This window comes from Sapajus apella, unplaced genomic scaffold (genome assembly GCF_009761245.1).
Source record: "Sapajus apella isolate SASKATOON/1434 unplaced genomic scaffold, GSC_monkey_1.0 scaffold26, whole genome shotgun sequence".
Lineage (NCBI taxonomy): Eukaryota > Metazoa > Chordata > Mammalia > Primates > Cebidae > Sapajus > Sapajus apella.
Genome location: NW_022436966.1, coordinates 8,728,056 through 8,755,171, shown reverse-complemented (window position 1 = coordinate 8,755,171; position 27,116 = coordinate 8,728,056). Strand labels below are relative to the sequence as shown.

The 27,116-nt window shown below is 41.0% G+C and overlaps 1 protein-coding gene and 1 pseudogene across 4 annotated transcripts in view; one reads left to right on the top strand and one right to left on the bottom strand.

Moving 5' to 3' along the window:
- The window catches only part of SERTAD2 (SERTA domain containing 2), a 123,122-nt gene that overhangs the window by 12,663 nt on the left and 83,343 nt on the right, over window positions 1–27,116 (bottom strand). Inside the window, exon 1 of one of the 4 annotated variants that reach the window (XM_032291952.1) lies at window positions 21,275–21,514. The exons of 1 other annotated variant lie outside the window; for it this stretch is intronic. In XM_032291952.1, the coding sequence (XP_032147843.1) occupies window positions 21,275–21,453 (179 nt within the window). In that variant the 5' untranslated portion in view covers window positions 21,454–21,514. Of the gene's footprint in view, window positions 1–8,950; window positions 8,998–9,103; window positions 9,424–21,274; window positions 21,515–27,116 lie in introns of those variants that run through there. 2 more of the 4 variants (XM_032291953.1, XM_032291955.1) reach the window with 2 other exon arrangements.
- LOC116560537 lies at window positions 21,512–22,084 on the top strand (annotated as a pseudogene).

Below are 27,116 nucleotides of genomic sequence, written 5' to 3'. Positions count from 1 at the left end.
ACCAGCCTGACGGCAGGACGCTGAGGACCCCAGAGCCCTGCCTTCAGGCTCCTGTCATAGTGTGACACAGCAACTCCTGAGCAGGAAGGAGAAGCCCGATCCTAGTTGGGGGAAGCCGTTTACTTAGACAACTTTCTACACTTAAAATATTACACCTTAACACTCTGGTCTAAGAAATCTGACCATGTCCACGCTTTCTACACCCTCCTCCCCCAAGGAACAACCAATACGCCAGCGAAAACAAAAAGGCTGCCCTGAAAAAGCTGCAGTGGTGGATGATGCTGGCAGAATCAGAAACGAAGCTAAGAGAAACAGGCGCGTCCTCAGCTGGGCCTCTCGTGTCCTGACGCTGCAGCGGGCACGGGATGGGGGCTGTCCCCTCCAGCAGGGTGTGGGGAGGAGCCGGGGTATCTGCATAGCAAAAGTAGACCTCAGACCCCAAAACAACTGTGTCTGGTCCAAGGGAGTGGGCAGAAACGGGGGCAAAATTCCAAAAGGGAAAGACCGTCTCTGGCTTATTTACAGACAGGGTAAGGATACCCAAAGACAAGGGGGAGTGTTAGTAACAGAGCTCATGAAGCTCTATGGATTCAGGGGCTTTAAAAAAAAAACAACAGCAAAGCTCATCCAGAATTTCTGAGGTCCCTGCAGTAACATCCATGTTAATTGGTAAGACAGACAAAGCCACCCCTAACAAATCAGCAATGTAATTATAAAGCCAGTCACTAGATCAAGCCAGTCACCAGTGGTGCTTCAGCGATATTCTGAACCTGTAACCCGATACCACTGTTTGCTGCCGGCACCTACTCCGGGCTCTCCCGCTGCGCACCGGCAGCGCGGGGGCCTGCAGGGCAACGCAGCCTAGGCTGTTTGTTCACGATCAGACCTTGCATTTGACCAAGACTTGCAGGAGCAATCCTCCTGGTTTTCTTGACAGTGGAGTAGACAAAAAAAAAAAAAAAAAAAAAAAGCTTGAGGATACGCTGCAATTCTACCAGGAAGTCTAGCCCTAGCTAAATTTCAGAAACAACTTCTACTGCTTGGGTTGCTTTCTAAAGTGCAAATTTTTAAAATTCTAGTTTCTCCTCTCAGATTTTTACATGTTTCTATTAAATTGAAGGCAGTTTCCAATACTGGCAGTTTGTCAAATATAATCTCTTCTCCCAGTAAAAGAATTTTTTAAAATGTTGACAACTAACTGCATTTAGTAAGCAAAATACAGTCAAATTCTGGAAGGAAATGTTTCAAGTAAATATTTCTTTAGAATAAATTGTGGCCTTGATAGTACACATCTGGAAAGAAAATAGGCTTTTTAGAACATAAATGTCAAGTGGTATAAAATGTTTCTTATATCCTGTCTTAGTGGTTCCTCTGCCAGCTGGGAATTTTAAGTTTTAATCCCAACTCTTATGAAACTAAGGACACCAATCACCTTCTTCCAAGGACACTGAGAATACTGCCAATTATTTTATTTTACCTAAGGATTCTGGCTAAAAGTGTGGCACACTTAATTAAAAAAATACAAGAAAAAAGGTTTAATGGCACACTTAATTCAAGTAAAAGGCTGAGTAGAATTATACAGTTTCTAACCATAAGTTAACAAAAACATAATATGCTCTGATGCCTGGAATTTGCTTTAAGATATTCCAAAACAAACAAACAAACAAACAAACAAAAAACCAAAACCTGGCCACGAAGATGAAACAAGAGCTGACAAAATGTTGATACCTGTTGAGGCTGGCTGATAAGCACAAGGCAGTGCACTGTAGTCTTCCTTTTACTTTTGAGTGTGTCTGGAATTTTCCATAATAAAAAGTCAAAAACCACAACTCGCCAATACATATTTTTTAAATTAAAACATATAAAAAAGCACAATAAATTACTCACACCCTCAGTGAAAACTATTATATTAATTTGATAGGGTTTTGTCATACAGCAAAAAGCTATTAATGCTCCATGTAAACAAGCACGCCCAATACAAGTTGGAACTCTAATTTAAACTCTGGAAGACAGCACATCACATCCAGCCACGAGGGGGCGCAGCAGAGCAACAAGGAGCCCAGAAGTCTGATTCTTCACTGAAGTTTCTACCTACAGTTCTTCAAAGTATACACATTTTCAAGTTGTTCCCAAATTCAGGTATCCACAGGACAATGCTAAGCAAGCTGGGAGGTTTGCCAAGGCCAAAATAAATTAAATTATGGTATGGTTCAAACTCTGGAAGTACTGTGTATAGCAAAGATTATTTACCTGTATATAAAAGTTAATACATAATATGTTTCAAAAACCATGGTTAAAATCCCTAGAGGATTCCTGAAGTGAGAACAAACACAAACTCCAGTCATAAGATGTAAATGTGGAGAAATCAGCAGTTCAGAATTTCCGGGGGAGGGGGTTGTCCAACATGGACTCCCAATAAAACAATGAATCTCAATAAATTCAGCACTAAGAATTTTACCGGCATAGAAGCCTTTACTAAGCCTACTTACTACTTCTTAGTAACCAAACATTATCTCCATACTGAACAGATACTATTTCAGGCAGTTATTTGGGAAAACCCTTCATAAAGGACATTGGGGAGGGGCCATTTAATTATGAAATGTAACGCAGTTAACCTTAGGGAGATAAAGAAGCAAGATCATTATGGGTCACTACTTGCTGGAATTCTTTCTATTCAAATTACAAGTTCAGGTTATATGACGTTATGTGTTCAATAATAATGTTCATAATAGATGAACTGTTATAATGAATCTCCCCATTTGAAAACTGGAAACTATAAACATATCTGTTATAAACATTTCAATTGTGATACTACTTCATAATTGGTGTCAGACTACGCTTTTAGCATTTTGAATCTAAGGCTTCATTATCATCAGGGTAAGGAATTCTCAGATTTGACAATTTTTCCCATAAGATTACATGCTAGTAAAGACTACCAGTATTGCCCAACCCCCCATTCTTGGGCATAATGAAAATATTTTTTTCTCCTGTATTTATAATTGCTTGGATGGGATTCTGTTTCAATCCTCCTGTAGCATCTTTTCCCCAAAGATACATTGTTTTTCCTCCTCACACTAGAGACCCTTAACAGTGTGTGTGTGTCGGGGGAAGGCTTAGAGTAGAAAGGAAAGGCTTTGCCAAAAGTATGACAGTTTTTGTTTTTTTTAAAAAAGACTCAGACATATATAAGCCATACTACGAAAAATATAAGGTTTTAGAACAATTCTGTGATAGATAAAATTACATCTTAGTTAAAACAAAAGCAGCCTTTTAGGTTTTATTAATTAATCAACCACTTGCCACTGAATAAAACTAAGGAATAAAAATGAAGTATGCTACTTCAAAAAATGCTTCAATAGAAGTGTTTCTCAAAAGTTAAAAATTAAAAACTAGTCAGGTCTTCAAATTTGGATGTTCATTACTACAAAAGAATCACTTAAAATATTCTTTACAAATACAGAATATATTTCATCTTTTAACTTATCCATGCAGTCAAAAGAGGAAAACCAGAGAAATGTTATTTCTTTTACTTACTGTGTAAAGCTGAACATTGTATTGTACGGCCTAAACCTGAATTCCTTAGAGAACAATATCACATTTCTACAACCCGATATACTAGTACAAAACACTTGAGGTGTAGGATACTGTAATAGAAATATACTTACATGCAAATGGCAGGAAATAACTATTCTATGTAAATACGTGTCCCACGTAAGTAACCTATGTTTTGAATGTTTATTTTAATCGCCTCTAAGAATCCGGTAGGCTAATGATAAGGTTTTACAAAGACAATTTAAACTTTGTATCATATACTTGAATAATTCACACTCAGAAAATAATTTTAGAAAGAAAAAGGCAATGAGAAGGGAGTAAACTGGAAGGGAGTAAATGATACTTTGTAAATATGGCAGCCATTAAAAAATAACTAGTTTGGGACTATTTTGAGATAAAATGTGTATCTTCCCAAGGACTTCTGTGCATTGATAATGAATGGCTCATTGAACTTTAAGTCACTTAAACACAATATAAATAATCAGAGTACCACACTACATGTAATAAACTATTTATTTTCTAAGGAAAATACTTCATAATTCTGCAGTTCAATTCAGAACCTTCAATGGTCGTTATGGAAAGCCTTCCTCAAAATCCCCAGCCTGCCACCCCTCACACTCTATTCATCCTACCTGTCTTCTGGAGCTTTAGAAGGAGGCAGGAACCACCTGAAGAATCAAAAATTTTAATTTGTAAGCCAACTACTTGTCAGACAGCTAAGAATCACTGCCAGGTGAAACCTATTTTATTTTATATTTCTGGACATGGTAAAACTGTTTTGTTTTGTTTTTTTTAAATTGGTTTGCCTTAAAAACAAAAAAGTTCAGAAAAGACCACCAAGTTCCTGACAGACAGAGAGGTGAAGCAAAAATTCTTCCACTCTGGATCATAGCACCCAAATTCCTCCGGCAGATTGCTTTTTTTCTGACAGCATGGAAGACACAGAGGAGGTACACATTGACAGGGAGACGTCCCCTCAAAGAAGGAAAGAAATCTGAAAAGCAAATCTGTATCACCTATTATAAAATGGGATAACCACACAGGGAAGATCAGTTGAAAGCAGTTGCCAGCTTGATATCTCATTAGCGTGACTAGGATTTTATGCAAACGTGTTCTGGTGTAGAGATGACCTTGGAACTTTCAGATTCTCTGGGTTTAACTTGGGCAACACTTCTAAACACAAGGGTGGGGTTCGCCAGCAGGCCTGCTCCAAACCCCAGGAGCTGCAGAGCATGGTGTGGAATGATAAGCAGCCACCAGGGCAGAGGTGAGCAAAGCACTAAAGGCTGATCTGCAGCGAGGGACTTTTGATCATTTATTTAGTGTTTTTGACCACAGTCTATTCAAGTGTACATTTTGCTTTTCTTCAACAGGTTCACTCAGCCCACTGTTGAACATCAGTATGTGCACATGGCTACACAGAATATACAGACATAGTTCATGTCTGTAAGAGCCAAAATCCCTTCCCCTTTACTTCTATGGAAACTCCTTAGAAAACGCTTAGTTTAGCTTCTTTTCAGTTAACTGCCTAGGGAAGGTTTTTAAAGGAAAAAAGCTTAGAATGAATTAGTAACTCTGCAAAGACACAGGTTTTTGTAAAGTGACAAAAAAGATAGTAAGGCAGGCATGAATGAGTTTTAAGAACTGAAGTTTGCTGCTACCTGGAGTTACTAGAGAAACAAAGCTGCCTTTGGGCATCTCAAACTAGTCAGACCTGCTGTAGCAGTTGCACAGTCAGCTCCAGATCTGTCCTCTGCTCTTCTCCCTCCAGTCCCCACCCCACGCCTCCGCATAGCTCAGTCCACTCTCCACTCAGGGTGGAGGTGGCCTGGGCACACTCACCCCTCATTCTGCTGTCCCTGCAGGGAGGCAGGGCCAGCTCTGGACCGACAGCGTGCAAGTATAAGAGGAGGCCGGTCAGGAGCACAGATGCCAACTCCATTCTGAGCTGAAAACTGCAATGGGTGCAGGATACAGCTTAGGTGATCTTGGGTTTCCAAAATAGATCAATCAAATTGTGGGGTTTACTTCAGAGAACCCTGGCATTAAGTTCAGACGAGGGACAGAGGATTCTGAGAAAACACAAATGGGTCTTTCCAGCTTTGGGATCCCTCAGACCACAAAGAGAGCAGAATTTTCAAAACAGAGTTTGCACTGTTTATATGAGGTGCTTGTTGAAATTGGGAGAATCTGTTCTGCCCTATTAGAAATCATATATTTTAAAATATATTTTGATGATTTTACTTTGAAAGGTTCATTTGTATTTCAAATAAAATTTTTAGACAGCCAATCATGTTTTGTCTCGTGATCTCCGAGAAGAGAAAAAAACAAGGCATCCTTTTATTACCCAGAATAGGAATGTCGTCTTATTGGGCTGACATATGCCATTCACAGATTCATACAAAGAATGAACTGCCACACAGTGCTAATGGAGAAAGACACTGCTCCACACAATGAGTGACGGACGCTCCAGGGGACAGTTCTGTTCATAAGGGTTTCCCAGCATCTGCACATAGGGCGGCAGAAGTTTGCCTTTAATATTAACTGTACCGGCCATTTGGGACAATCATTTTTTAGGTTAGTAGCCATTTCCTTCAAACATACTAAAACTAAATGATATATCCCCACATTTCTTAAACAGGAGTCCTGACTTATGGGTTTCTATGAACCGCTTAAAGAAAAATTATTAATAATAGGTACAAAATATATGAATTGTGCATATGCAGTGGCCATGGCACTTTTAGATTTTCATGTTTTGCTAGTCAGTATTAATTAACAAAAAGACCCATGAGAGCTGGTGTCACCCTTATAGTGAGGCCATTTTCACGTCAACTGGGGCTTGCCTTCTGGTGCCTTCAGTACACACCTGATCTTTGGACTCAGTAATCAGAGACAGCGCCTGCGCTCTCTCACGCACCAAGAAACTATTGCAACTACAGCTATCTCCTATAGGACATGCCATGACTGTGAAAACAAAATTTCTGCTGCCAAAAAGTTTTAAAATTCTAGAAGCGAATTAAAGTTCATGGTCCCAAGTACTACTATCTACATGTATCTTTTTCCATAGGTAATATTGACAAAGTGGTCTTGGTTCTGTTGATATATGTAAAATATAAAATAAAGCTTCATACTTTTTTCTGTGCTCTTTAACAAGAAACCACAGCAAAAGAAAACCCTCAGAGTTTCTGTTCTAGCTTTCACCTTTCTTAGTTACTAAAATGTAAAATATTTTGTCTGAAGGCAAACTTGTAGTATAATTGGATACTGATAACTTGCAGTATGCTACTTTTATTGATAGAAATTATTTTTATGTATTTGCATTTGAACATCTTCAAACTCCTTTCATACGTTGTGTAATGTTTTGCAGTGTGATGCCTGTGTGTGCCTTTCTAAAGTCATGTTGAGCTTATTCTGCCATCGGAGCCCTGTTTAAAATAGCAGATGCCATGAGCTATCAGTTGCCACACAAACTTAAGAGAGTTCTAAATTATCAAAATATGTGCTATTTTACTATGCTCATTATCAGTAATAATTCAGTGTGTAGCAACAGGGCAAAATTTCTATTTCAGCTTCTCAAATAGAAAAGCTTTCAAGAGGGACAATTCGGCAAACAGAAGTGTAAAGATTTTCTAAATCTGAATAAATATCCTTCTCTTAGTCCTTCAAGGGAAACAAGCTTGAGCAGCTGTTACCTAAGACGTTGTGACATTCGCCTGACAATAAAACTGTTCCCTAGGACACCTCCTGTCATACACTTGGTTGGCATTACAAAATGTGAGTCCTCTCTCCTACCTGTCTTAATGAAGTAAGGAATAGAGCCGGGTGTTAAAGGAAAAGGGGTTGGGGAGTGTCAAATCCAAAATAAGATTTCTCATCTGAGAACAACATGGTTATGTACATTTTAATTAGGAGGTGAAAGAAGTAAAAAAAAAAAAAAATTTAAAGGATTCCAAACTTAATGAATGACATAAACAATTTTATATTAGCATATAGTACTTCTAAGGAAGTCAAAGAAGCTAAAGGAAAACTTTTAATCATTTTTTTTTTTTAAAAGAAAAAAAAAAAAAAAAAAAAAACCCTGAAAAAATAAACAGAAAAGCAGAGATCCACAAACTATTCTTGTTCACTCCAGAAGTTGGGATCTTAGGATGGATATTTTCATCTTCACAGCACACTCTAGCACACTCATATCAGAATAGACTGCTATAAAAAGGGGGAGGGATGGGAGCTGCCAGGGTGAGACACGCCTTCTGCTGAGCTGAGCAACTACCCCCAACCCCCATCGGCCAAGCAGCCCAGAGGCTCTCAGGTGGACAGTCCTTCAGGGGCGGGGTGAAGCCAAAGGCCCACTTCACTCTTGTCAGGGACTGGTCTCTAATTACAAAAAGCTACTGTGAACACTTAGGGCCTCAGGAATCCTACTGGTGACTACAACTTCTAGGCTCTTTACACACATTATGGATATTTCTTAACATATATTGGGAAATCAAAAAGCGTATTTGATGTACAAAGCTTGAAAACATGTACCCTCTCCCCTAAGACCAACTGGGGCTGCCCGATTCGATTCAAATAAAAACTGCTGTGGTCTGAGGCTGGCTGTCTCATTCTGCTGACTGCCCTCCCCATTCAGTGTCCGAAAAACTTACTTTCTACCTCCTGAAACGACTCAGCTTGCAAGCAAAAAGTTACTCCAAAGCTAACTATATTTGATCTTTTCGTGAAACCTAAAAACTAAACCTAAAACTAGACTCCCATCTCAATCTATTACTTCCATTTTTGCTAAAGATAACTTATAGCCAAGGAAAAAAAAAACACCAAACACGATTTTCTCTCCATGCAGTGGCCCTGTGACGACACCCCCTGTCTTACTGGTACAAAGTCTAGGGCTTGGGACAGCTGGCTCCCCTCAGCCCCCTCCCTTTCAGTCATAGGCGGTCACCACGAAGAGGACTTGTAGATTTCTAACTTAAAAACCAACGGGACGTAAGTTTAATATACACAGAGATCCCAAATCAATTCACTTGGGCAAAGACGAAAAGAGGGTGGAGAGAGGCGTTTTTAACATTAAAAACACCGGGAAATTGACAAAAACGCACCATAGCAAGTTGGATGCAAACCCCGCCACGGAACTCAAAAGTGAAGCAGCCTTCGCGCCAGCAATCAGAGCCTAAAAAGTCTCGCACGTTCACAACAACACAACAGCCACAACGCGCACACACATCCCAGCTGTAGACGCGACAGCTCCAGGCGCCCCCGCCCGCCGCTCGGCTCTCAAAGCTCCCGACCCCCTCCTGACCCCGGCCCTGCCCCCAGCGGCTCAGCCCGCAGGCGCCGGGGGTCCGAGAGCGCCGGGCCGGGGCCGGAGCCGGGGCCGCGGGAGGGAGCGCTCCTCCCGTACCTGCTCCGTCCCCGGCTCCCTCCCGTCGCGGCGCCCGGCCCCTCCTCCGCCCTCCGGGCTCTCCCGGCCCTGGCCGAGTCCCAGCACCGCCCCCATCCACCCAGAGCCCCTGCGCCAGCGGATCCCCTCTAGCCCGGCCTCGGGAGAACTTACCACATGCAGCTCCACCTGGGAACTAACGCATCAGGAGGGGTTTCCGCCCACTCCTCAGCTACTCCCGCTCCATGCGGAGTGCCCCGCTCCGGGGGCCCGAGGGTGGCGCCGGGGAGCGGGCAGGAGCAGGCGAGGCCGAAGCTAAGACTCCGCTGTCCTCCGCCTGCGCGCCCCGAGCATTATACAATGGTGGAGGCGGCGGCGGCAGGCAGCGGAGGAGGAAGCGGGAGGCGGGCGGAGGGGGCGCCCTGACAGAGCGAGCGGCAGCTCGTGCTCCAGCACTCGCGGTGCAAGAGTGACGTGCGGCCCGCGAGCCTCCCGCGAGCTCCGGGCCCCGGCGCCGCAGACCCCGCCCCTCGCCGTGCGGCCCCGCCCCAGCCAGCCCCGCCCCCGCCCGCCCCTCCCCCGCGATCCCGGGAGGCGCGATAAAGGCTGAGCCCGGCCGCGGCCTCGGGAGGAGCAGGAAGGGGTGGCGGAGCTCGCGGGGCTCCGGGTGGCGGCGCCGCCTCCGGCCTCTTGCCGGGCTGGCGAGCCCCTGATTTTCTCGTAAGGACAGCTGAAAGAGGAGGGGAGAGAGAAGGAGACACTCCGGCCCGAGGACCACCAGTAACGCCCCACACACACCCTAGAAGCGCTCAGGCGAATGACGAAGCGGCTGGTGACAAAGGCGGCGGCGAGTGCTGCGCGTGCACAGCCCGCGGAGTCGCGCGACCGCAAATATGACAAGCATTTGAGTTATTCGGCAAAGTGGGGCCGGTCAGCGGGGCGGGCAGGGTCCCCGCGGGGGTCGAGGGGCAGAGAGCCGGCCAGAACGCCCGTCTCACCGCCTGCGGGATTCCTGGGCGGGGATCCGCTGCGGGACACTCCCCGAGGCCCGCAGGGGTACGAACGGCAGGATGGGGGCTCCAGCCGTGAGCCGGGGTCAGAAAAAGTCCGTTGCCCGCTTGGCCCCAGCCCGATGCGCGAAGTGGGTCACCAAGTCCACAGCACTTTGGGAGCTGGACCGAACCGAGCTGCATCCTTCGGGGCCGGCCAGGCCACGGTGCAGACCCGGCATGAGAGAAGCCGGGCGGGGAGATGCAGCCAGGTCGGAGGCGCAATCCTCTGCCCACAAGTTTCACATTGACAGCCTTTCCCTCCCGTGGAGTTAGCTTGTGCTTGGAACTACTTAAACTTAGTAGGGAAATTTATACTAGTTGGAAGAGGGCGTGTGAGAATTTAAGAGCACTAGGGAAAGAGGCCAGAGAGACGATTCGACTGGAAAATTTATGATTATTTTAAGAATTACACGAGCATTCAGTGTAAAGATGGTAAGAAGCAATGCAGGCACCTGAAAATTTTGGCTGCCACCCCAATCAATATCATTTCAGATCACTATGGAATTTAATGGTCCACTATAAGCTAGTTGTATTTAAGGATAATAAAGCTTTAAGACCTAACATAAAGGTGATTGTAAGTCGTTAACATCAAGAGAAATTTAGACTTGTTTAAACTGTTCCGTAATGATTTGTTATCAATCAAATTGATGATCTCATCGAAATTAAACTTGTGCTAAAATACTGATAGAGGAGACAACGCTTCTTGTTTTAAGGAGGATGGAAAAGGTTTTTACTGGACCCTCAGTATAATTAAAATCTTATACAGTTTAAGCCAAAAGCTAATTATTTGTGGATATCTTTGAAAAGCCTCATCATAATGGCGTTCAAAATGAGATGTTATGGAAGCTGTGCTCACCGTCCCTCTGCAGGTCTTGCTGTTTGCGCCTGAGTGGCATAACATTCAAACATTTTGCTGTAAAGCCAAGATATTTTTCATTTCCAGAGTTCTGCAGTTTAGAGACGACATTAACTACTAACAGTTTCCTAACCACCCACTCACTTATACTTTCAGTGCTCACTTTAAGGAAAAGCCATTGAAATAGAAGCTGCAATAATCTCTTCCTGTGATATCTTTGTAGAGGAGGCCAGAGGCATTAGCTCTGTTGAATTTAAAGTGAATTTAAACTGCTATTCATGAATTGAAGTAAGCAGGAAGTTACACTTGCAGAACTTTTGTGACACTTGGATATTTTCTAGCAAATGGGTTACACCAAATGCAGTGTCTCTGTATAAAATAACAGGATTTAAGTCAAAGCGACAATTTTTGTGTCCCCAGAGTAGACATGATTCTGCTAAAGTCCATAAGGTCTCTATTCTGTACCTGCTCGAACAAAGGTTTGCCTTCTTAGGAGACCAGCAACCTGCATTTTTTGGAGTGAAATGGTTTCCATCTCTTTATACCTTTGAAGGCTGTAATATCTTATCAATGCACACATTACAAACAGCTCCCACTTCCCCTACTTTTAGAGTCTGGCATCTTCCACCAAGAAGTTAAAGTGAACAGGCAGCTTCAGCAGCTGCCGATGTGGTTAACACCAGCTGGTTAACCCTCTCCCTCCCTTTATGCAACCCCCTGCCCCAAGGCTGAGTCACACACAGGCCAGGACAGCAACCTCCACCCAGCCCTGGAAATTCAAGTCTATGATAATAAGGAAAGGCACTTTCTGCACTTTTGAAGTCAGCTTCCTTCAGTATGCAATGACATGATTAAAATATTATTTATTCCTGGCTGGGAGAGGTGGCTGACACCTGTAAGTCCAGCACTTTGGGAGGCCAAGGCGGGCCAATCACCTGAGGTCAGGAGTTCGAGACCAGCCTGACCAACATGGTGAAACGCCGTCCCTACTAAAAATACAAAATTAGCCGAGCATGGTGGTGCATGCCTGTAATCCCAACTACTCGGGAGGTTGAGGCAGGAGAATCGCTTGAACCCAGGAGGCAGAGGTGGTAGTAAGCTGAGATCACGCCATCGCACTCCAGCCTGGGCAACAAGAGCAAAACACTGTCTTAAAAAAAAAATACATTATTTATTCCTGTCAAATGATAAGAAATGTTTAGTGAACATGTAAATTTCGTTCTCATTCTTTGGGAGATTTAAAAGCCCATTTAAGGGCTGGGTGCTAGGGCTGACACCTGTAATCCCAGCAATTTGGGAGGCCTAGATAGAAGGATCACTTGAGGCCAGGAGTTTGAGACCAGTCTGGGCAACAGAGAGACACCCCCATCTCTAAAAAAAAAAAAAAATGAAAAAATGAGCCCTGCATGGTGATGCATGCCTATAGGCCTAGCCACTAAGGAGGCTGAGGTGCAAGAATTGTTTGAGCCCAGGAGTTCAAGGTTGCAGTGAAGCAATGACCACACCTCTGCATTCCAATGTAGGTGAGACCTTGTCTCAAAACAAACAAAATCCCATTTAAAATAATCCTACTCTGAGGGCCTCATCCAGAATTTAGAATTTCTCCCTCTCACTTTCATATAACAACTTCAGAACAGTTATAAGAAATTAGGCTAGTCATCCACATTTAACTACCAGGAACATATCTGTTAAGGGAGAAAAGAAACATTCCTTTTATAAATATAGAACTGTGAAGGTAAATTTTAAAAATGCTCATGAGTTTAATTTCAGAGAAGTACTTCTCAGCATCACTTTGTAGTTCTGGGTACTAGTTTACACTTCACTGCTTCTCTTTTGAAAGTTTCTGTGCCCTCACATCTTGTAGATTAGTACACTAGTGCACTAACTGAAGGCCTCTTTTAGCACTTAATTAGCATACACCAAAAAAACAAGGGGCAAGATGGGTATATAAATTGAGAAACAAAGACTTTAAAACAGGTTTTGAACTAAATTTCATTTTTCCTTTGCTTTTCTTATATTTTTATCTTTCAGTTTCCACCTGAAATACCAGTAATAATCATCCATCTATATACCTTGCAAATATTGGTCTTGGTTTTATGGCAAAAAAGGTACACGTTTCAGTTAATTAAATAAACTGTATAGAGCCAGCTAGACTAAATAAGCTTTTCATGGAAAATATGGAGATCTTAACTGTGGACTCACCATTCAGATAACTGAAAATTGGAATAAATCTTCAAAATAGAGTTCTGGAAGTCATATCACCTAACATTATCAAGGAGTCGACCGAGGATGCAATGATTGGGAAAACTAAATACTCTCACAAAGATGGCACAGACAGATTCAATCATTTGCAGCCACTAATAATTTAAAACAGTTCTATCAAAGCAGCAAGTGAACTCATCTACTTCTGCGTACTTTTCTCCATCTCTTCTTCCACTTGCTTTGTCATGCTTTTTTTCTGCTTCTCCCTGAAGTCATAATTCATAAAAGCAGAACTACAGTTCCAGTGGAGGTCCCTTTGCAAAGCTTTCCATGTTGTTACTGAACTGCTTTGCAACAACTGCTTCTTATCTTCTGAGGGAGGTTTCACTTGTCTGTTAGAGATACACCTTTTCTCTTTTAAAAATTGGACAATATTTAAATCTTAACCAGAAACACAATCTTCATGTGGCAATGTTTAAAGAAAATGCTTTTAAAACCATTTCCTTTTTTTCTAGTACTTGGGATCAGTCCCTTGTAACTATTACTGGAGAAGATGGCTTCTGTTGGGCATTAGCTTCCTTCCTATTCCATTTTCCACTGAAATCTTCAAAAACCTTGTGAAGTCTATCAAAATGCAAAGAACTTTGTTCGTGACTCTGATAACTCCAGGGTTCCTTCCGACAGAGACACTACTCCACTAAGACTGGTGGCCACTTGTCAGAAACATCTCCTCTCATCCCCAGTTCCCTACACAACACACATGGACTCTGTATTTCCTCTTGTCTATAAGCCATCCACCATTCTTGAGGAGTTCCCACTCTTCTCAAGGCACTGAGCACTTCTAGCTTCCACGGAAAATTTCAATGAATGTTAGAAATTGCACAGACCTTTCTTGCCCCCAGGAACCAGCTTGGTGAGATGAAGACTCCTGAACTAGGAGTTTGAAGATCTTGTACAGATTAATTACTTAACCATGATAAATCTATGATTTTTTAGTTTCTTAATCAACTATGTCAGAGATTTAGACCAGCACCAGTTCTGGTCAAAAGAGCACAGGGTTGTTGAGTCAGGTGATTTCAGGGCTAGCTCCTCAGCCATAGAGAACAGGGAGGCCAAATCAGACCCTCCGCACCAGGCCTGTTTCCACACATGGCAAAAAAAGGAACTTGGACTCAAAAGATTTCAAGAGCCCCTCCCTAGAGCTAAGAGTCTATGAAACAGTGATTACATTGTAAATATCCTCATGGAGGAGTTTTAGGGCTCAAATGAAATAAAATGCTTTGGAAGCTGCACAGCTTGTTTGGAAGAAAATAAAACCAAGTTCATGTTCACACATTTCTAAATGAAAGGACTAGAAATACAAATAATGATAATGTGCTCCCTTCAATAAAATATGTCCTTTGAATTATTTTTTTAAGTCCAGAAGCTGGACTTGAGCAGTTCTATCCATATCCTTCTAGATTTGTTACACCTTAGGGTTCAAGTCACCTAGCTATGAGACTGGGAATACACCTACCCCCTAAGTTTGTATAGCAGCAAGACAATTTACAAGGTACTTTCATATGGATCCACTTGTTTGCTCTTCATAATACCTTCCCTGTGCCATAGGCAGGGCAGATACCACTACCCACATCTCATAGAGGGCTAAACAGAGGATCTGAGAAGGACCTACCAAGAGAACTCTTTATCAAGCTGACTCCAGGGTCAAAGAAAGTCTGAATCTAACATTCACTGAAACATTCTGAGGAAGCCAGGGGAGCTACGCATCTTGAGAAGAGCATGCACTTCTTAGGAACAGAAGATGGTGTAGTGCCAGGAAATACAGAGTCAACATGGAGATACCAACAGGAGGGTACTGCTGGGCCAGAAACTGAATGCTGCTTAGCTCCATCTCTCTACTTGTGTCATAGAATAACAATTGTATTTCTTATACAAAAAACTCCAACCCTGCCTATCCTTAGCCTTGTTAGCACCACATTTTATCCCACGGAATTAACAACCCATACCACAACAACAAAAAAGAAATAAAACTCGCCATACCCCCAGCCCCTTACTCATTTCCAGTAAGATTCATAACACAGTCCTTCTTGTTTACCACCCTGTCTCTAGCCTCTACAGCAGTGCCTGACACCGTAGGTATTCAATAAGGATCACTGAATAAATGGACCAATAAGGAATGCTGAAGTGCTTATGCCAGCTTCATAAACTCAAGAGGTTAATGTTTCCTGCTAAAATTTCCCTCATGAAGTATGTGCTGTTAAGAGTTAATTTTAACAGGATCATTACATGGGGAACAACCTTGCAGATAAACACCAAATTATTGCCAGAATCCCACCATTCTGTACTTCTTAATGAAGATTCTTCTCTGCCTACTTACTTTATAAAGAATGAAAAGTATCAGTCAAATAACATTTTAAAACACAGAAGCATTTGATTTTTAGGTTAAAGAAAAAAGCCAGATAGAGGTTGAAGAAAACCAAAATATATGCTTCGGCCATTGATCTGAAGATACAAAAAAAAAAAAAAAAAAGGCTTGCCCATCCAAATTTTCAAATGCCTACCTAAATGGTTCAAATGAACATTTAACACTATCACTTTCACCCCCTTTTGTCCATGGAATACAAAAATATGACAATAATTGAACAAGAATATTATCAACCAATGTTAATTCTAAGAAAAAACTGGCAAAATGATAGAAAAAATATTTTTTTAAAGTATTACTCCAATACCAAATGCCTTTACGTTTTAAAATCAAGCAAATATATATGATTGGCTAGACTAAATTATATCTTTTAAACTAAATTCTATAAATATTCTTATATATATTGTAGAAACTAGGATTGAGTACCTTTAAACTTTATAAGAGGACTTTTAAGAGAAGTATGGTGATTTTTGTGATGTAAATAATACATTTAAACCATTTTTTGCAGTCTCAGTTGTAAAAATTATATGTAGATAAGTTAAAAAAGAAATCAAGGCCTGGCAAGGGGGCTCACACCTACAATCCTAGCACTTTGGGAGGCTGAGGTGGGCGGATCACCTGAGGTCAGGAGTTTGAAACCAGCGGGGCCAACATGGCGAAACCCAGAATCTACTAAAAATACAAAAATTAGCAGGGGCCGGTGGCGAGTGCCTGTAATCCCAGCCACTCGGGAGGCTGAGGCACAAAAAGCGCTTAAACCCAGGAGGCGGAGATTGCAGTGAACTGAGACCGTGACACTGCACTCCAGCCTGGGCGACAGAGAGACTTCATCTCAAAAAAAAAAAAAAAAAAAAAAAATCAAGGCTTTAATGTGAATAGGTGTCCAGGAAGTGCCTCCAAATTTAGGCTATGAGGCATCATTAGAAAATAAACATGAACAGAGGGTACAGTTTAAGTGTAAACACAATATACAACTAAAAATGAATCAGCTCTTTGCCACATGCATTTTTATTAGTTTTCTAGGGGAGAGAGGTAACACTTACAAAGACAGTGTAGGCTTTACCTTTTAGTCGTTAATGTAGAATTGTCTTTTAAAGACCTGTTGCCAAAATAAACAAGATGTTTTCAAAATTATCCAACCTGTCTAATAATAGTAGTCCTCTGCTTTAAACTGAAATATATATATACAAATATATACTCTGTGTGTGTGTGTGTGTGTGTGTGTGTGTGTGTGTGTGTGTGTGTGTGTATAGATTATATATATATAATTTAAGATTTATAGCCAGGCACAGTGGTTCATGCCTGTAATCCCAGCACTTTGGGAGTTAAGGCAGGTGGGTCACTTGAGGCCAGGAGTTTGAGACCAGCCTGGTGAACATGGCAAAACCCTGTCTCTACTAAAAATACAAAAAATTAGCCAGGCATGATGGCACATGTCTATAGTCCCAGCTACTTGGGAGGCTGAGGCACAAGACTCGCTCAAGTCCAGGAGGCAGAGGTTGTAGTGAGCTGAGATCACACCACTGCACTCCAGCCTAGGCAACAGAGCTGTCTCAAAACAAATTAAAGAATAAAAATAAAATAAAGCATAATTTTTTTGTTTTGTTTTTGCTTTATTTGTTCTTAGTTTTTTAATTTTTATAACTAAAATTTCAGAAATGCAGAGTACAGTTGGGTTGGAAGAAAATAAAGCAAGCGACTCAGACACCAACACCACATTAGGTACATTTGTGTAACCAGTCAAATTGTTTTTTTTTTTTTAATATACTTTAAATACTGAACAAAAGATTTAATCTTGCTATGTAATATTTGTTTCCAAGTGGTGTGCTTAGAGAAGTCTTGTTTAGGTTATAGGATACTCCTTACATGGGCAGAGAAGTTGGCTTTAAGGAGAAAATAATAGTGTGAATGATCTATATGCAACTTCCCTTTTTAAAAACAGAAGTTGAATCTGTAACACCAAATTTAGAAAGGAGAGTGGATGACAGCAAATACCCCAAGAATATCATCTGTAGCACACACGCCCACTGCTGTTCTGTTCTGTTACAAATAAATGTACACTCTACGATCCTGAACTTGCTCAGACAATGCATATATTTAATCGTCCCTAAAGATGATTCATTTAAAAGAAAACATACATCTGAAAGAGTCACAACAAGTCAAAAATCTCACTTAGAAAGCGCCAGATTCTCTCACTACGAGTGCAGAGCTATTCATCTGGCCTCTTTACACAGAGTGCAGCACAATCCAGGACTGGGCCTGCAGAAAAAATAGTTCTTGTGGGACTAATATTGGTAATTTCAACATCATTTCTGTTTAGCTTCCTTTAAGAAACTAAAGCCGAAGTTACAAAAAGGTAGAAAAAACTTTTAATGAGAGATTCATTTTCAATCCATTCTGATTTGTTGCCCCTTTTAAACTGTTAGACATCATGCTTTTAGTTTTAATAACAACAATTAACAGCTATAAGAATAAGGATTCCAGAATTAAGATTTTCTCATTATAGCCAAAAATGAAATGTGAGAAAACAAACACTTTTCCAAAAGTTCATCAGATAAAAAGATCAAAATTAATGGAGAGCTATACCATTTAATGGACAAGAATACTTAATACTACATACATGCAGATTCTCCCCCAAACTTATCAACAAATTAAATGCAATTTAAATCCCATATTTTCCTCCAATGGAACTTGGCAAATGAATCCTAAAATTCATCTGAAATAGAAAAGGATCAAGGACAGTTGTAATAGGTTTAAGGAACAAGATGGGGGACATGTCCTATCAGAGCTTACTATAAGGCTCTAGTAATTAGAATAGAGTGAAGTTGACATAGGTATAAATAGATCAATGGAACAGAATTGAGAGTTCAGAAACAGAACCACATATATATGGAAGTGTAATATATGACTGAAGTGAAATTACAGATCAGTAAGGAAAGAATTCAATAAGTAGCTCAGGGCTGGACACAGTGGCTCATGCCTTAATTCCGGCACTTTAGGAGGCTGAGGCAGAAGGACTGCTTGAACCCTGCCAGGGCAACATGAAGAGACCCTGTCTCTACAAAAATTTTAAAAATTAGCTGAGCAGACTGGGCGTGGTGGCTCACGCCTGTAACCCCAGCACTTTGGGAGGCCAAGGCAGGTAGATCATGGGGTCAGGAGTTCGAGACAGCCTGGCCAACCTAGTGAAACCCATCTCTACTAAAAATACAAAAAAATTAGCCAGGCATGGTGGCGGGTGCCTGTAGTCCCAGCTACTCAGGAGCCTGAGGCAGGAGAATCACTTGAACCTGGGAGTTGGAGGTTGCAGTGAGCCAAGGTCACCTCACCACACTCCACCCCAGGCAACGGAGCAAGACTCCATCTCAATCAAAAAAAAATTAGCTGAGCATAGTGGTCCCATCTTCTCAGGAGGCTGAGATGGGAGGATCGCTTGAGTCCAGGAGGTCAAGGCTACAGTGAGCTGTGTTGCCACCACTGCACTCCAGCCTGGGTGGAGACTGGAGACTGTAACTCAAAAATAATTATAAATAAATAGCTCAGGGCCACCTGATTACCTATATAAAAAATAAATTAGATGCCTAATATTTACCAAAAAAAATACATTTCAAGTGGACGAAAATCTAAATATATAAAACAAAATTTAAAACTTTAGGGAGGGAATATATGAAAATATGTTAATGTCTTTAGGATAAGGATGGTGTGCTGATTATGGTTCATCTGAGATTCATTCTCCACTTGCCTCTGCTTGGCTCCATGATTAAAATGTTGACATCTAGGGACCACCTCATCCAAGTTCCTTTGCTCACTAGCTTCCAGTTGGATTCAAAGAAGGTACCAGAAGGAGAACAATGGGTCAGAAGGTGGAGAAGCTGGGGTCCTTATTCCTTGCTCCTGCCTGCTTTGGGCCCGCACCTGTGAGTACCCATCGCTCCACAACTACAGCTTCTGCCAGGTGGCCCCTTCTCCAAAATACCAACTCCCGCTGGGTTCTAGCAACACCATTTCCTCCCCTTTCCCCTTCAGGCTTAAGGACAGCAACAGCTTCCTACAGTGATTTGTCTTCTGTGCCTCAACTTTTGTCACATCTCTGTAAAAAGTCCCTTTACTAGTGTCTCTTTAGTTGAATCATTTCAGTAGAATTCTGCTTCTTGCAGACTCTGACTATTAAGAAACAAGACACCCAATGAACCAGCCATAAAGAAAAAGATCAATAGCTTTGATTACACTAAAATTAAACATCTCTTACACAAAATACACTACAAAAAAGTTAAAGGCAAGCTAAAGATTGTCAAATGATGCCTGTGATTCATAGAAATAGAATCAACAAGAGATTAGTATTCAAAATTAATAAAGAACTCCTCTGAGTCAATCTTTTAAAAGACATGTAAACCCAATAGAAAAATAGGTAAAGAAACTAAAACGTCCAGTGAACACAGGGATAGATATTCAACTTCATCAGTAAAAAGAAAAATGCAAATCACGTTGTGTGCAATGGCAGACACCTGTAATCCCAGAACTTTGGGAAGCTGAGGTGGTAGGACACTTGAGGCCCAGGAGTTCGAGACCAGCCTGGGCAATACAGCTAGATCTTCATTTCTATTAAAAAAAAAAAAAAAAAAAAAAGAGAGAGAGAGAGAAGAAAAGAAAAGAAAAATGCAAATTATAAAGAAATTTTTTTTTTTTATTTTTGAGACGGAGTTTCGCTCTTGTTACCCAGGCTGGAGTGCAATGGCGCGATCTCAGCTCACCGCAACCTCGCCTCCTGGGTTCAAGCAATTCTCCTGCCTCAGCCTCCTGAGTAGCTGGGACTACAGGCATGCACCACCACGCCCAGCTAATTTTTTGTATTTTTAGTAGAGATGGGGTTTCACCATGTTGACCAGGATGGTCTCGATCTCTTGACCTCATGATCCACCCGCCTCGGCCTCCTAAAGTGCTGGGATTACAAGCATGAGCCACCGCGCCCAGCCTATAAAGAAATATTTCATAACTATCAAATTGACAAAAATCAAAGTTTTATATGTATACCAATATCAAATATTGATGAGAAGACAGACAAAAGGTACTCTCATAAAACTTGTGTATATATAAGTTGGTATGACCACTTTGGAGATAAATAGGCATTTTCTTTGTTTGTTGTTTCTGAGAGTCTTGCTCTGTCGCCCAGGCTGGAGTGCAGTGGTGCCAACACCTCTCACTGCAACCTTGACCTCCCAGGCTCAAGCAATCCTCCCACCGAGCCTCCCAAATAGCTGGGACCACAGGTGCACACCATCATGCCCAGCTAATTTTTAATGTGTTTTGTATAGATGGGGGTCTCACTATATTGCCCAGGCTGGTCTCGGACTCCTGGGCTCAAGTGATCCTCCTGCCTCAGCCTCCCAAGGTGCTGGGATTATAGGCCTGAGCCACCATGCCCAGCCTAATTTGGCACTGTCTAGTAAAGTTGGAGACACACACACCCTGCCACATACATACAGTCTTTTTCAAGTAGAAACATAAGCTCCACAGAAAAGGATTCAAGTGACTGTTTCCTCAGTTCTCCCAAGGATGGTATAAAGTTAAAATCTGTGGTGTGCTAGCAAATGTTTAACAACCGGCAAGGGGGTAGGGAAGGAAGCTTTTATTTGTAGCACTTGCTGATTTCTATGGTATAAATACCCACACCATGGCTGATTTCAAGCCTCCCAACTGAACTAATGAATTAGGAAGAGATTAGCACATTCATTCTTAGGAGTGGCTATCAATTTCCAGCTCCAGCTCAACATTTCAACCATTCCAGACTTACAGGACAGAAGTTAAGTCATTACCCTACAAAGGATCCCTTAGGAGATTGGGGCTTAATTCTCTCGAAGAATTCTGGATAAGAAGGGCTAAGTCTAGAATCTAGAGAAACTCTTGTTTTTATCCCCATGGAGACACAGGAGAAGAATCTATGTGGCAGTATTGCTTGTAATAGCAAGATATTGTAAGCAACCTGAAAGGTCATCAAGATGATACACCTGAAAACTATAGCAGTTAAAAAGAACTAAATGTCTTTCCAGCACCGGCCCCAGCCCCTACAGCTGCCGGGATGTTGATGCCTAATAATAACCGGATTGCCATTTATGAGCTCCTTTTTAAGGAGGGAGTCATGGTGGCCAAGAAGGATGTCCACATGCCTAAGCACCCGGAGCTGGCAGACAAGAATGTGCCCAACCTTCACGTCATCAAGGCCATGCAGTCGCTCAAGTCCTGAGGCTATATGAAGGAACAGTTTGCCTGGAGGCATTTCTACTGGTACTTTACCAACGAGGGTATCCAGTATCTCCGTGATTACCTTCATCTGCCCCCTGAGATTGTGCCTGCCACCCTACACCACAGCAGTCCAGAGACTGGCAGGCCTCGGCCTAAAGGTCTGGGGGGTGGGCGACCTGCAACACTCACAAGAGGTGAAGCCCACAGAGATACCTACAGATGGAGTGCTGTACCCCCTGGTGTGGACAAGAAAGCCAAGGCTGGGTGGGGCTGGGTCAGCATTCGAATTCCAGTTCAGAGGTGGATTTGGTCGTGGACATGGTCAGCTACCTCAGCAAAATTGGAGAGGATTATTTTGCATTGCATAAACTTACAGCCAAAAAAAAAAAAAACTTTAAGAAAAAAAAAGAACTAAAGGTACTATGTATCAACAGAGTACAAAGTTATCAACAAAGTTTGTATATTTTGATCTCAAAGTATACAAAATATACACTTATATCTCAGGAACAAATATTGAGTAAAATAAAGCAAGTTATAAAATATATACAATATTTATATAAAATACTTTTAAACATGGAAAACATTGTATATATAAATACATATATGTATGCAATTATAGAAAACAGATTAAAACATTAGAGAAAATAGTTACCTCTGGTAACAGGAAGAGGGTAATGGAATCAGGGAGAGACACACAGGTGATTTTTTTTTAAAGTAGACAATCAAAAGCAAATAAATATATTTTAATTGTTTCATTGTTTCAGAATATAATAAGTTAAAGAAATATATTTTCTTTTCCTTCTTATGATTCCCATGAAGCAGAACTGTGTAAGATTTTTTTTCCCTACAACTTCTAGCACCTGTTAATAAATACTGAACAATATTTGTATTGCAAAAATTCATTTATTCCCCATATTTCAGTAATAAACAATTTACTCCTCTCATTCTTTCTGATATATTATCCTTCTTGCTCTCTCTTAATATTAGACTGTAAAAGCCAATGATAATCCTAAATCAACCTAAAGTTCTTCAACAGGAAACCCAGTTGATAGCCCAAGTATAAAAGAATAAGTGGTTTAAAGCCTGTTTTGGGTATATTTCTTACCTGCCAGGCAAACTTCTACCATGCTAACAAGGATAAATCTTTCTCACAAAATATGGAAGACTTCTTGCTACTTCCTTAAAATGACAAAGAACTCAGCACTAAAAGTGAAATCTTATTTTTCTTTTTTAAGCAAGAAACAGAAACACAGTTTCCCCATCAAATATCTTTCACTAGGTGTTCAGGTGAACCACCAAGTGCTATGCCAAACACATTGCTCTTTTTTACTATGATTCTTCTTATTGGGGATTCTGACCTTTGGGAACACAATGTTTCAGTGCATGTGTAGTGTGACTTTTTTTCAGAGAGATTGTCTTGAAATAAGTCTATGTTTTAAGTACACACTTTTCTGCAAGCTAGCAGGCATTCTGAAGCTAGGTGGTTCTAAATAAAGAACTCTAGTCAACAACAGGAAATAACTCCCACAGAAAAAAGGGGCAGAATACAAACTCTCACCAACTCTTGTACACAGCTCACAACGGTCTTTTGTTCCATGCACATTAAGCCTGAAATCTTTACTTTTCAGAGCATGTTGGGGCCTTCGCAGAGAAACATTTCTTTTCCTTTTGCTGGTGTCCTTGCCTTCTTTCCTCTGAGCAAGTTAACCTTATAACTAACTGCTTACTATGAGACAGCAGATAAGAAAACAGAACAGTTTGTATTTTAACACCTTTTTTCTTAATGGAACTTCTCAAGAAAAAACAAGTTTTGGTTTAAAAACTCACTTTTCCATGTAATATATGTGACACTATGTAGACACACACATATATGTACCAAAGGACTAGGTTCACGTGCAGTATATGTTTCTAAATCTATCAACAAGGATGCATCACATTAACCCATAAATCTAGATTGTGGGTTGTCAACACTCTACCAGTGATCAGCAAATCAATGCAACTAGAAGGCAAATTTATATTCTCTTCAAATGTTCCTGTCTTGAGTCTTCAGAAAAAGAGGAAGAACTATCTAGATCCCAAGCCAACCAAACAGACATTTGGATGGTAGTATTCAAAGTCAAAGTGACACCTATTAGAACAGACTGGTGGCATTCAACTACAACATAGCACAGGTGCTCCTGACAAGGGAATGAGGCTGAGAAAAAAAGCTTAAACGTGACTGAAGATTGGTATTTCTTCCCTCTCTTGTACATTCAGTCTTACCCTCACTACTGGCTCCTTCTTGCAATCAACAAATTACATATTCAATGCATTCTATCTTCATTTTTAAAACAGGAATCAATCCTCCCCATGTTTAATGCTGCAGGAATGCTGCTGGTAGTTACTTCTGTCTAACCACAGCTTTATTCTTCCTCCTGCTTCCTCTGCCTACTGCAGGACAACTCTACTGACCACCCCACAAGCAGGCAACAGTGACCCCTAAATGCCATGGCCAATGGACACTTCTCAGTTCCTCATACTACTTAGCCTCTCTGTGGCATCTAACACCACTGACCACCTCAAAAGGTTTCCTTCAAGTTGAACTGTAGTCTCCTGGTCCTTACCTCCTTGGCCACTTACAGTTTCCTTTGTTGGCTCCTCTTCCTCTGCCCTCCCTATAAACCTGTAGTTTTAAACTTAAACAAACAAACAAAAAACAAAACAAAACTTCTGGCTGCAGTTTGGAGCCAGAGAGGGGTAAAGCACTGTTCTGGGGGATGGGGATGGAGATGGCCATGGTTCATTTCGGGGCTGGGAGTGGATATGGGAATGGTTGATTAAAATACTAGAATCATAGAAATTTAGGAAAGTGTTTTGAAAAACTATTTCCCATTTAATAATCCAAGTTACATAGTTAACTATGTAAATATCAGTATTCCCTGTGGTTTTGTCTTGCCCCTTTTCTCTTCTCATCCTAGAAACTCTCCCTAGGCAATCTCACCCATTCTCAGGGCACCTATATGCTAATGACTCACAAATCATTAACTACATTCCAGATCTTTCTCTCGAGGCTCCAGATGTGACCTTTTTATATAGGAAGACCATGCAGCCCAGTTTATAAGGGTCATTCCTGGTATATGCTCATTATCCTGGCATAATTATTAATAGCATCCTGTGTCAATTTCAAAAAGGTCCTGGTTTGAATGATAAAAGCATATAATTAACCTATTCATGTCCCGTTGTCTATCAGACATCTCCACTGAGTATCATAAAGGCATCTCCAACTCACAGCACATATAAAGTTGTCCTGATCATATTCTCCTTAAATTGCCCCCTACATTCCAAATGCCTAAATATAGTTAAGGCACAACATCCACCTGGAGTCTCCGTTGGAAATCTCAGATTCAAAGCATCTTCCGTCTCTCTTACGCTCACATTCATCAAGACACAATCTTCCCTCTTACATATTTTCCATATATGTTCCATTTATCCCACCACTTCCCTAGTCAATAACCTAGTTATCTTTCACTTTGATTATGGCAGCAATCTGTCTCCTAATTTCCAGTCTCGAATATTCTCCTTGAATCCATCCACATGACTTCCTGTATGACAGGTAAGATGGTAGGTCTGAGAAATACAAAATGAACAAGAGATGCCCCCACCCAGTTCAGGGGGAAGATTAACTTATCATTGTGATGCAATGCACTACGTGGTATAACAGATATGCACAGGATGACAATGGACATACACAATGGACACACACAGAGCCTGGCCAGTGTGGAATTAGGCCAGGAAGTGGATTTTAGGGTAAACAGGAATTAGCCAAGGTCATTAAAGGCAGATGGAACAGGTTTGAATGATAAAAGCATATAATTAACCCACAAAGCTGAAGTACAAATTTTAGGCAGGGAGTGGCAATACATAACACTAGAGAGTTTGATGAGCAAAGATAGGGAGGTGAGAAATAGCATGAGATGTGTGTACAGAGCTGAAGTATAAATTTTAGGCAGGGAGTAGCAATACATAACACTAGAGAGTTTGGCTGGGGCCAGTCTAGGAAGGTCTTGGAGGCAATACTGAGTATGGCCTTTATATTCTGAAGTCATTAAAAGATCTTTCATGGGCAAATGGCATGATGTGATTTTCATTTCAGGAAGTTAACTCCCCATTTATTCTTGAGATTTACTGAATGATTCTAAAATTTATTTAGAAAAACCAACAAATAAGGAAAAACAAAATTTAAAAGAAGATATTAAAACATATTTAAAAACAATAATTAAGGGTTAGATTCTGGCAAAATGTAAATGAATCTGAACCGAAACACCTGAAACAGGCTTTAGTAAAAAGAGTTAGTATATGCTAAAGACACATTCTTGTTAGTGAGATAAGGAAGGCATGTGTAATGAATGGTTTATTATTTAGGGAGGAAAAATGAACATTAGATCCTTGCCTCATACAATATGATAAAACAACAGAGATTAAAGAATAACATTAAAAAACATAAACATAAGAGAACTAAAAGAAATTACCAGTGAATAATTGATCTTAGAGGTAGATAAGACCTTTCCAAACATAAAGCAAAAGAGCCATAAAGATAAAACTGACTACATTAAGAAAAACTATATAACAAAAAACAACATAAGCAATTTTTTTTTTAATGACAAACCAGGAAAAGTAACTGCAACACAGATAACAAAGACTTAGTAACTTTAAACCTAAAGAGGTCTTATGAATCAATTAGAAAACCACCAATACTAAATTAAAAAACACTAAAACAAAATTTTATAAATGAGCAAAGGACATAAACTCACCATCACCAAAGGGAAAAATGCATGAAAAAGCAATACAAATTTCAAACAACTGTAATTTTCACATACTAAGCTGGCTAAAGTTGTTTTAAAGCTGATAACAATGTGAGGGTACAGTGGACAGGTTGTCTTACAGTTACTGATGTGAATATAAATTGACTCAACCTTGTGAGAGACAGAGTTTTGGTGATGTGTATCAAGAACCTTTTGCTGGGCACAGTGGCTCAGACCTGTAATCCCAGCACTTTGGGAGGATGAGGGGGCCAGATCACGAGGTCAGGAGTTTGAGACCAGCCTGGCTAACATAGTGAAACCTCATCTCTACTAAAAATACAAAAATTAGCTGGGCACGGTGATGGTAGTCTACTCAGGAGGCTGAGGCAGGAGAATCACTTGAACCCCAGAGGCAGAGGTTACAGTGAGCTGAGATCGCGCCACTGCACTCACTCCAGCCTGGGCGACAGAGTGAACCTCTGTCTCAAAAAAAAAAAAAAAAAAAAAAAATTACTGAATGCTAACTATGTCCTAGTATTTTTTGTTTTTGTTTTTGTTTGTTTTGTTTTTGTTTCTTGTCACCCAGGCTGGAGTGCAATGGCATGATCTTGGCTCACTGCAGCCTCTACCTCCC